Genomic DNA, 11,955 nt, shown 5'->3' with positions numbered 1-11,955 from the left:
GGTAAAATGACGAATGGAAGTCACCGGTGATATATGGCCGCGGATATCACTGGTCAACAAAAAAAAACTTTTTTCTGGCCTGGACTTTTGCAACTGTTTTAGACTAATTTCAGGGTGCTGATTCCAAATTTGATCTCAGATTTGCTCTATCACATCTCATTTTTATGCTATCGGCATACCCCATTTTCATTGATTTTACCATAAATTAACTCTCACTTATGATTGCAAGTTGTTGCGAGTCAGTGACTGCTTTAGTGTTAAAATATGGTGCTGTATTTTTAGGATAGTGTGTTTATAATATAATTTTATGTAGATATCCACATTGATTTAATATTTTTCTTCTGCAGTTTTTATTGAAAATTCAATATTTGATATCTCAAAAACCCGATGTGATAGACACAAACTGATGCCAGATTTCGAATCGGCACCCCAAAATTACATTAGAACCGTTGGAATACCTTATGCCAGAAAAAGTGTGTTGACCAGTGTATTAGGAGTCCTGTATGCGGGAGTTCCTCCAAGTGGCATTCCCTGATGGCCATCAGCATTTGCGACTCCTCTCACGCAGGTGAGTTGATTATATCTTGTCTCTTGTCATCTCATTGAAGTGGGTGGGGGAGTGGCAAAAGTAATTTCTGCTCGGGGCCTCCATTGGTTTCAACAGAAACACAGCCTTGCACGATGTGCAAAAACCACCAGTTCCCGAAGAACTGCACCGTGGCGTGCCGTCGCACGCGTATCGCTGAGATTAGGGCCCCCCGTTTCGTGAACTCCGGGGGCCAATTGTCCCTTGCCAAAGCAGGGCGCAACAAGAACAATACGAAAAGAAACCCCGCCAACTCACGCGGCCACAATGCGACACTGTGTAATCTTACACGAGTGAATGCCAAAACGTGAAACACAAAGCGGTGCGCGTACAAACAGCGCGGGAGAGCGACACCGCCATTGGAACGCTGCGTGACCGTTAGCGGAGCCCTTTCAACGACGACAACAACAACACAAAAGTCGCACTCTCCTTTCCATCGCACAAAATCCCACATCGCTAGGCGAGTTAACAAAAAAAAACGGGCGCAGCGACAAAGAGAAACAAAGGCGATCAGAACAACCCCCCACCAATAAATCACTGTCGGCCACAAAGAAGAGAGAAAAGCCTGCCAGGAGACGTTGAACTCTCGTCTCAAGTGTCGACGAGTATCGGGTTGCGGCGCGAAGCGAATAAATGCAGGAGCTTCGAGCTCGTGGTTGAGCATCATCGCCTTCCGAGCCCGAGGTGTCAGTGCGACCTTGCCTAGGAGCAATCCTATCGACTGCTTTTTATTCTTCCTCTCCGGCAGCCTTAACGCCTCGACCGATCATGATGGTCGCTCACACCAGGAGCCTGCTGATGGCTCTGTGTGCGGTGGTCCTGGCGACGGCTCAGGGACCTCCTCCACAAGGTGATCCACTCTAACGCAATTTAATCCACGCGTGTGTGTGTGTGCGTGTGTCCGGAGGGCAGAGGAGCGACGCTCACGGCAACGAGCGGAGCGCCGGGTGGGTAAAGCGCAGCAAGTTGGCACAGTTAGCGGGCACAGGTGGTGCATCGGTCAGTCATCTCGGTCAGGCGGACCCGTGGCACCTACTGGGTCTCATTGCTCTCATGGCTTTATTTTGGTGATTTCGAAAAGTGTTTTGGTTTAGCCATGTTTGTTTGTTGTAGTACAGAGTTAGACTGATGGCCTTAATCTAAGTTGTCTTGTGGTTGTTATTGGTTGTTTGACTTGCATCCCACTGGGATTTTTGCACACAGCGTTGGTGTACGGTGTTTTTTCTGCAATATTTTGCTGTCTTTTCTTGGATTTTCCATTTGCACTCATTCACATATTCACTTGAATGTTTTTTGTTCATGTTTTAGTTTTTTTTGTTTGTTGCGGTTGCACCCGATTCAAGAGCCGAATGGCTCACAGGGCTATACCTAATAAATGAACTTGAACTGTCCGTGACCTCCTGCCGGCGGGCGTTCGACACTTCACGTGGCCTTAACGTGCACATAGCCTGGCACAAGCGCCGTGTTGATGTCACCGCCACTTAGTGGCGAATGGCGTTGTTGTTGTGGAGTGGTAGTTGCAGCGCTTCTTGCAGCGTGACACCAACGCCAGTGACGATTATCTTCACTGGCCCTGGGCCTCCCATAGGTCGACTCGGCCTCAAATGAGTACTTCGTACGGAAGTGTAAATATCGGTACTTTGGGAGACAAAGGCGGCCAGGCATGGTGCTGGCAACACACCACCGCTGTTCGTGTGCCGTGCCGACTTTGATAGGTGGTCGCTCATAGCACTTGTCCAAGAAGGATGTTTCGGCTTGACAGGGAGTCTGACTTTGTACAGGTGTGGGTCGTGGTGACGCAGTCGCTCGCCCCGTGTGATTGACTGAGAATTGCCATGCTGGTTAGTACGCGTGTTCTCTCTTTCAGGAGGGCCTTGCCATGTTTTTCGCAGCAGGGAAACGCAATTTTGCGGGTTTATTCTTTCAGATTTTGACCATGAATCCGGCCTGTTGTGACGTCACGCGCTATGTAACGCCCACTTACGAAGCAGTCGACGTGTCGTATCTTTTATGGTTAATACTTCCGCAATGTTTAAACAATGTTTTATTTTACCAGGTAATATCCACTGAGATGTATAGCTCTTTTTCAGAAGCGACCTGGTGCCAAATGATAGCTCAACGAAATGCCCTATCATCATGTGGAAATTTAGATTGATCAAATACTCAAAACGCGTGTTTCTAAATGTGGAATCGAACAAAATTGGAGGACCCGGAGAAACATCCACGCCACCACGGGCAAAACATGCAAATGCAAATATACAGGCGTCAGGGTCAGGAACGAACTCACGACTAGCGGCGTACCAGGCGAGGCAGACAACATCTCGCCGCCATGGCGCTCATATTAATGAGGGCGGCCGCTGCGAATGGAACCGTGAAACCTCAGAATTCTTTGGTGGGAATTTCACGGCAACGATTGCCGTCATAAGCTGACAGTTCCCACCGACTTTTCCCGGTGTCGTAATGGTTGATGGCCTTTACGTGCGTAGTTTCGATTCACGTGTCCGCGAATAATCCCTCTCCGTCATATTTTCGGGTGAACACGTGCCGACTTCTCACCATCACGGACGACGACGATGGCCACCAGCTGCTGTTGCTACTTTTTTTTAAAATCCTTTATATTAAGTTCGCTTGCTTGCGCGCTTACGACCGTGCAAATCTTTCGGTCGTTTTTTAACCCACTTCCCGTGATCCAATCGAGCTGACATTTTCCACATAGACTCGTTGTGCGTGACAATTAATTTTCGTGAAAAATGTTTGCCAAATTTTACACTTTTTAGGAATTTTTTTTTATATTTAATTACCAATTGCTTAATGCTGCCAGGCAATCATCTGACCCATAGGTGGCAGCCATCTCAAGCCAGAGGATGAGAGGACTCTAGCCGCCACGCATATAAAGGATTTATAGTGAAAAACTTTGTTTTTACGGGTTAATTTTTTTGTTGTGACTCCACTTGTTTATCCAGGAATGCCCCATCGAGTCTCTTTCGCAGTCGGGGGCGATGCCGCTTCGTGTAATCCCACTTGAGTAATTAGCCAGTAATTTTTTGAAGCATTGGGATGTTTGACCAATATCAATTAAATTTCGATTTAAAGCTTTCGTGACTGCAGGGATTCATCTTCTTGGTTCTTTCGGTAAAGTCACGTAGAAGGGAAATAATAAAATAATGAAATATAAAACATTATCTTTAAATAAAACATAATTTTGTTATGTTTTATTTATTAGTATTTTATTATTTCCCTTCTACGTGACTTTACCGAAAGAACCAAGAAGACAATATCAATTACATTGATTGAAATATATATATACATATGTATCTATATTTATGAAGAAGGACCGTGACCCAAAACGTGACCTATTGTATTTTGTTGTCCTATTCGGGCAGTGTTATTGACCACTGTGTTGAGTTTATGTTACGTGTGATTATACACCACTTCCCACGCAGTATAACGAAAAGTTTGTGTTTGGTTGTGGAGATCACAGGAATTTGGAGAATTCCAACTCAGGCCACATTGTGCCCTACGTGGTCTTGCATTGCTGCCCTTGAACCTGCCACGAGTGACAAAATAAATACCTGTCCATCCACATGAAACGTTAAAAAGTTACTTTATATACATCCCATCCATGTGACACTGCCTTCTGGGAGTGTATACTTTCAGCTGCATTGCTCTATTACATGAAAATCTTGGACTGCTTTTGACATCCAGTGTCTTATTGCGACAGGTGTAGCATTTATTTTATTCTGCCGCAAATCTGCCGTAAAATGATCAAATTCAGTCGGTGTGAGACAAGAAATATTTTCATCAACGCGAGATTGATGCCCTCTGTACAAATACTACTTTGCGGTTAACAACATTTGGTGCCGCCGTGCTCGCGGGTGTGCGTGCGTGCGCGTGTATGTGCGTGCGTGCAACATACACCTGGTTCTGATCCTCCTCTAGCTCAACTCGGCACGAAATAAGTACCGTACTGCTTGTCCTCCCACAGCGATTCCCGGCAGCGTGCCGTCCGGCAGCACGCCGCCAGCAGCACCGCATCAGCAGCAGCCCCCGGCCAACGGACAACAGGCCATGGACGCGTTCCACCAGATGATGAATCTGGGCCAAGGAGGCCAGTTCCTCGACCTCAATGCTATGCTTAAGCACCACGCGGCCGCTATGTCGCAGCTGCTCCAGACGGGCAGCCTGCCCTGCCCTCCTCCCGCCATGTGGGACTTCGCCTCCGCCCATCTCCAGCGTTGCGCTCAGGGTGGTGGGCCCCCGATGCCCATCCAGATGAATCTGGGCCAAGGAATCCAGAACCTCGACCTCAATGCCATGCTGCAGCACCACGCGGCCGCTATGTCGCAGCTGCTCCAGACGGGCAGCCTGCCCTGCCCTCCTCCCGCCATGTGGGCCTTCATCTCCGCCCATCTCCAGCGTTGCACTCGGGGCGGTGGGTCCCCGATGCCCGTCCAGCAACTGCCCGTGCGAGGGTTTCCGTTATTCTCGCCGCCACAGATTCCAATCCATTTGCCTAATATCCCAATGATGCCGCTTGACCCAAATTTCCCACGTATGCCGAATATGAATCTCCGCTTCCGGCGCAGCCCAATCCGCGGTGCTGGACCCGATTCGGTGTCACCACGTCCTGACAATCAGGAAGGGCCTAAGCAGGAAGGGCCCAAGCAGGAGAAGCCTAAGAACCCGATCAGTGACAAAGGAGGGCCGGGAGACCACATGCATCCCATTCCAGCTTAGGGTGGTGAAGGGGACCTTTTTGGGGCCAGTAGATACGTGAAGCCATCAACCCAGCAGTGCAGCCGCCCACGGTGAGGTAGAACATTCATCAGATAATGTCCAAGATTTGGCAAGGACAAGCTTCCATGACCCACCGACTGTCCAAATGTTAAGCATTTTAAATAAATTATGCAGTAAATGATTATTATTAATTATAATAATGATGCCAATTATTTAGGAAAGCATCAATGAGTTTGGCCAGTAATTTTACGGATATTTTACAGATTGGAGGAAACCAGGGTCAGCTACTGGGGCACGGTGCAAGTGGCTCAATGGTTAACCCACTGAGCTATGAACCAATTGATCTGATTTTGATTCCTGGCCTTGACTAACCTCAGTGGCGAGTGATATCTGAATCGGTCTTGCCAACCCCCTCCCTGACCTCGTTACTCGTCCCTGCCATGGGGCGATGTTGCAGGCAGTAGAGGGCCGTGCAGCAAGATCCACTGTTGTATCGTGATTCTATGCTCCCATATCTGGTGCATTCACCAACCCACACTGAGCAGTGCGGTGAAGTATAGTAAACACACGAAACCCACGATAGACATTGTGTGGGAAGGAGGCCTTTATTCATCAGTGGCTTGACAAACGGCCGTACATTCTTATTATTATTATTAATAATGATTATATTTTATTGAATTTGCAGCAACTGAAAAATAACTAAATTTTCGATTTAGAAAACTATAAATCTCTCATCTGGTCTGGTTGCACTGGCTGTTTACATAGCTCGTAATATAAAACTACTCGCTTTTGTTTAACATTTTCAATTCTGTTACAAGATTCAATTACGTCACGTACACAGTGATTGGGAGAGCGTACAACCACCTACGTACACCAACACAAACATACCCAAGTACCTACTCACTGGCTTACCGTCGTCGAGTTCTGTCTCTGTTTTATTCTCGTGTGGGGCGGGGGGGGGAGCAGCGTGGGTGCGTTTTGTAACCCCTTCGTTAATAAATAGTTATGCAATGCAACCACGTGTGTCGGTTTTTTTTTTGTTTCACACTCACGGTGAAGCCAATAAAATGGCATTGGCCGTGCTTCCGATAATAACCATCATCATCATAAATAACATCCCTTTTATAGTAATAGGTTTTTACCCTATCAACTGGTACAAAACTGACACCTTTATACAAGGCATCATGTTTGCAATAACCACAACATAAGCAGTCAAAATGAAAAAAAAAGAAACAACTCTGATAATGATATGCACTGTCCTTGAAGTTGATTGGTCCACAATTTTGACCGCTTGTGTTGTGGTTATTGCAAACATGATGCCTTGTATAAAGGTGTCAGTTTTGTACCAATTGAAAGGGTTCAAACCTATTACTATAGTTTGCCACTGGTAAAGGAGATGTCTCATAGTGTAAACATCCCTTTTGTCTGGGAACTGCTGGGTGGGGGCCGCCACGCATGCCGTGTCAAGTCATGGCGGTTGTTTTTCACCATATTTCACCTACACCGGCCAGAAGGCAGGTGGGCCAGGTGAAGAAGGCAAGAGGGCCCGGGACCGGTTCAGATCGCGCCCGCCACTGACGTTAGCCATCAGTGGCAGGAATCGAACTCAGGTGGCTGGGTTCCTGGCGATACCGACCACCCTTTAATCAAGAAGAAGGATACAGTACTGATAATGACGGAAATTATGTATTCAGAAGTGACGCAGCACCAGCTGAACTGATAACACCGAGATTTCGGGTTCGAATCCAGGCACCAGGAAGCTGCTTGTGTGAGTAGATTTCATTCTCAGGCGTTGCGAGTTGAATGGGCTCAGCCCAGTCACCGATTACGCACGAGAAGCCATTACGGGGATAGGGTAAGCAATTTGGCCGTTCGGCGCAGAGACCAAACACGAACGGACACTCTTTATAGACAACAAAAAAAACCAAAACGTCTCTTCCGGAAGCGATGACACCATCATGTGTGTAACGTGCAGAGCGCGTGGCACGCGACATCTCTCAACGCACGCCACGCATCGCTCGTTCGGTCTCGGCCATCGAGTGGCGTTGGCGAGCGCCGTGCAGCGTGTTCGTCTCGCGTTGCAGAGGTTCACGGCTTGAACCCGACGCGGCCGCCCCGGTCATGTTAACGCGGGTGCATTCACCGTACGGCAATACGCGCCGTCTGCTTGCAAGGGCGACTCGGCCGGCAGACAGCATCGAAGCATTCGCGGTGGACGTTAAGGAGCCCTTGTGGCGTCCTACGCAAACAGTAGGCCATGGCCTGCCGCCGGCGTCAGAGTACTGATTTTGTCAAATTCGAAACTTACACGCAAAGTGTTTAATCAATTTGGATTATGCACAGCAGCAATTGTCCCCCTCCTCCCCCCCCCCAACCGCCTACTGGTGGACTCATGCCTCAGGTCACCCTGGAAAATGGGACTTATCCTGGGTCGCCTTGAATTCTTACCTGGTCACTCGAAATACATTCTAGATTTGAAGCTTTCGTGACTGCAAGGATTCATACTCTTAGGTTTTTTCGGTAAAGTCACGTAGGCAATAAATAAATAAATACTAAAATTATATAAATAATAATAGAAATAAAATAATAAATCACGACGTTTCGGGCGCAACACAAGCATCCGTCATCAGGTGGGACAACCAACGCCCACTTCAGCAATTGTTTCTTGCTGTGGTTGTCCCACCTGATGACGGACGCTTGTGTTGCGCCCGAAACGTCGTGAATTATTATTTTATTTCTATTATAATTTCTATCATTTTATTATTTATTTTTATTTTTTTACCTACGTGACTTTACTGAAAAAACCTAAGAGTACTCGAAATACACTTGAATCACAATACAGGCAGACTTCGCTTCGCGCTCAAGACGCGTTCCTGGATAAGTGAGCACGAATCGAAACAAGGATCAAAGGGCGGCGGTGGTGGCGATCATCTCCCATCCAAATCGCTAACCAGGCTCAAATTCCCCTGCTGAGCTTCCAAGATCTCACGCGATGACTGCGCATCCTGTTGGATGTGGTCATCGTTTCCCTATCTGCTCTTGACGATCAGCAACGACAAAATAAATAAAAACCGCACTGGAATGTGGAACGAAACGTCAATGACAGCAGTTCGCGTCCGCGGAGAAATATTCATTCCGGTCATTCGTTCATTTCACCAGTTGCAGAAAGCTGTGGGTGGCGGCTTGCTATTTTAAGAATCAATCTCGCAATCGCAGCACACGGCTGGCATTCCGCGTTCTGGTGTCGCACACGCAGTCACTTGCTCGAGCCCTTCTTGAGCACGGCCTCGCGTTGCCCTCTCTCTCTCGAGCCGGTGACGTCGCACGGGTCACAGCAGAATTTCCTTTTTTTAACATCACGTGCGGGCAACGTTGATCTGCGTAACCGTGAACCCGCTTCACACCGAGATTCAATGCCTCTTTTGCAATCGTGAACCGAGTCACCCCCCACACACACAACACCAACACCAACAGATGATCTGCTTTAGTGAAGATCTGGAGCGTTGCTTAATCATCAGTCATGGTCAACCCACTGCTGGATGATGACATCTGCAAGCCGCCGCCGCCGCCACCTCTCGTCACGATCATGGAATGTAGTGATGATGATAATAATCCACCTGCACATTGTCGATCTGCAACATGAACTGATTTCGTCGCTCCATCTCTTTGGACGGCTTCATTCCTTGCCATTGATTGCGGCTATCATAATTTTATTTATATTTATTCAAAATATATACGTGCTGTATAGGAGGAAAAAAACCCGTTCATTATTGAAATCTGTCCCTTCCGTCAGCTCATTTTGGGACAGTGGCGACTGAATGGAATTTCAACAACGATGTTCTTACTCTTTGGTTCTTTCGGTAAAGTCACGTAGGTATAAAATCAAATTAATCACGACGTTTCGGGCGCAACACAAGCGTCCATCATCAGGTGGGAAAGCGATGTTCTTCCTTCACGTGGTCTCACTGCTTCGCTCCACCCTTACTCATCCTTCGTTGAGTTTCATCCGAGCACGAGTTTTCATCTCGGAACGCAAGCGGCTGAGAGCGGCATGGCGTGGTGTGCTTGGCCCGGGGGCTCTGACGAAGCGAACGCAATGCTCCGTCCACTGCACTCATGTCCTCCTCAATACATATTGAGCTGGAGTGGCAGAATATTTTTTGTTCAACATGTTAGACTTCATGACAGAATTGGAAGAAAAAAAAAGTTTCGATGAATCGAATGTGCTAAATGATGCAAAGCCAAAGATGATGAAACGAATCAAAGGTTGCATTATCCATGAGCGGTTATTGGGTTAGATCGCGTAAATATGAATGTGTCGTTAAACCCTTCACCACCCGACACAGCTAATTAGTAAGGGTTGTCACGTAAACAGAACATGCCAATTCGTCACTAGTAGAGCACTAGTGTGTTGGAGAGCACAACACACCGATGTACGCGTTCAACGACACATTTATATATTTACGCAATTTGACCCAAAAAACCGGTACTGTATTATGGATAAAATCGGTAGAGCAATTGTCCTGTTTCGGTCTTAAATAGAGAAATAAATGTGATGTCGACATTTGTGAGACAATGCGGTGCGGAGACCAGATGTGGCGGGTTAATGTATGAATATAAATTACGATGGATATCCATCATCGGTTTAATGTTAGGTTAGAAACACGTTGTCCATGCTCTCCAGCTACCTGGGTGAAAAGTGGAGGGTGAAGTTTTGATAAATCCTGGCCCAGCTGGCTCAAAACTTTATAAACTGAACTAACATCAGCAATGTAGTTCAGGAGGTTATGACATTTAGGCTGATTCTAAGCAGCAGTTTCACATGCCCAGAGAAGCAGAATGAGTAAATGCACGTGAACACTTTGAGTATTGAGATAACTCTAATGTTGTAATGAAAGTGGGGGAAGGGGGGGGGGGGCGAGGTAACATTTCAAGCAGATGATGACATTGGAATGTTGCAAAAATGAGGATGTTCATAGTAAGCTATAGAAAAGCTGAACACAGTGTGCAATAAACAGGCAGCTTTAAAACTGGCAGCAGTAATAATAGTACTACGTATGAATATTGTGTTTTATTTACGGGTGGGACAATGCGTGTGTAGTGCTGGGGGCTCTGGGACCCTAGACATCCCAGACGCTTAAGCCCATTGGCGCCAGGCGCTGGGACCCTAGGCACCCCAGCCAGTTAAGCCCCTTAGCGCCACCAACGGGGGGGGGGGGGGGGCTGTGTGTGCTCTGTGGGATATCTGGGGGTGGACACAACCCCACCCCTCGTTGGGGACGAGGCATAAAAGGGCAGCTCCCTGGCCGATCAGGGCCAGTTGTAGCTCAAGACCCAAGACCCAAGACCAGCCATCTCAGGACCCTGGGACGCTGTGAGGGCCAGTGGTGGGACTCTGGAACTCCCGGCTCTACGTCCTTGTGAGGGCGAGTTCCAGAGCGTAGCCAGAGTAGTGTATCTAGGTTGTGTACCTAGGCTGTGTACCTAGGCTGTAACAGAGTATCAGGACTGTTGGAGTGTTGTTGGATTGTAATAAAGAAGTTGCCTCTACAAGTGTGTCCGGAACCCATTACACGTGGATTCATTCATGTGTATTCTTACGTTCACGAGAGATGGAAGCATCGAATCACGTGGGGTGATAAAAACATCAAATCGACGTTCGTCTACACGTTAAGGATTATGCAATGGATTCACCCTGCATCCGATAGAAGCATTCCCATTCGTATACCGTATTATTGGATATTTTTTGCCAGTATCAAAGTGTAGAGGAGTAAAATGGGGACGTGACGTCATGTGTGCCGTTCAGTGCGATGACGTCACGAGTATTTAAGGGAGACCCCGTGAAGAAAACGGGGTCACTGTGGGAACGAGTAGAGTGAGAAGGGTAGAGAGGGAACCAGGGTGTAGAGGGATGAAGTCGTGAGTCTGGAAGGACGCCGGTGGTAGCCGATAGAGATGCTTCTCACTCCGGTCGGTGGAGTTCCCCGAGCCGACACCCCTGGGAGTTGTGTACCCTTATGTTATATTGTAACATCTTTAATAAACCTTTGGCGAAAGCCCATAACCTTACCTCCATCTCCGAGTGCGTCCTGAGAACTCCTCAACAAAAGTATGAAACATAAGAATAGGTGTTGCCCTTTCTGGCAATAAAACAGGTTTTAAGATGTTCAAACACTGAATAGAAACCCTTTGCGAGGAATGAAGTCTACATTAACTACACGCGGCACGTGAGGTGTTTTGTTTCCATGTTCACCACAAGTACGGTGTGAGTGGTTAATGCAGACATGATTCCTTGCAAAATGTTTCTATTTGGTGTTTGAACATCTTAACAACAGTTCTATTGCCAGAGAAGGTGAAACCTATTCTCATTTTTCATACACCGTATCGTGGCTATCGCTTTGTTATTTTATTTCCTGGAACAAACCAAAAAAAATATTTAAAAATACTTTTAAAAAAACACGCTTTAATGAAATGTACTGTCCGAGCTGCCCCTCCCCCTGCCCCCTTCCACCATCGCCCCTCCCCTCCTTCCACATGCCCCGCCCCTCGGCGTGGCTCCTTGAGGCTTGCCGTGACGTAAGGGACCACGTGGTGATTTACAGGCAACGTGAGTTGAGCGTCGACAATTAGAG

The 11,955-nt window shown here is 47.4% G+C and overlaps 1 protein-coding gene across 1 annotated transcript; it reads left to right on the top strand.

Annotated features, from left to right (window-relative positions):
• Nucleotides 1–1,234: 1,234 nt before the first annotated feature.
• LOC133341359 (uncharacterized) lies at nucleotides 1,235–6,011 on the top strand. Its single transcript, XM_061549911.1, has 2 exons — nucleotides 1,235–1,436; nucleotides 4,572–6,011. Exons 1-2 carry the CDS (start codon nucleotides 1,355–1,357, stop codon nucleotides 5,321–5,323), a joined length of 834 nt encoding a protein of 277 aa, XP_061405895.1. The 5' UTR covers nucleotides 1,235–1,354; the 3' UTR covers nucleotides 5,324–6,011.
• The last annotated feature ends 5,944 nt before the right edge of the window (nucleotides 6,012–11,955 follow it).

The sequence above is a fragment of the Lethenteron reissneri genome, chromosome 11, assembly GCF_015708825.2.
Source record: "Lethenteron reissneri isolate LAM-NWPU_2019-01 chromosome 11, ASM1570882v1, whole genome shotgun sequence".
NCBI lineage: Eukaryota > Metazoa > Chordata > Hyperoartia > Petromyzontiformes > Petromyzontidae > Lethenteron > Lethenteron reissneri.
The sequence above is the reverse complement of the archived record's forward strand: the minus strand, read 5'-3'. Positions and strand labels throughout refer to the sequence as shown.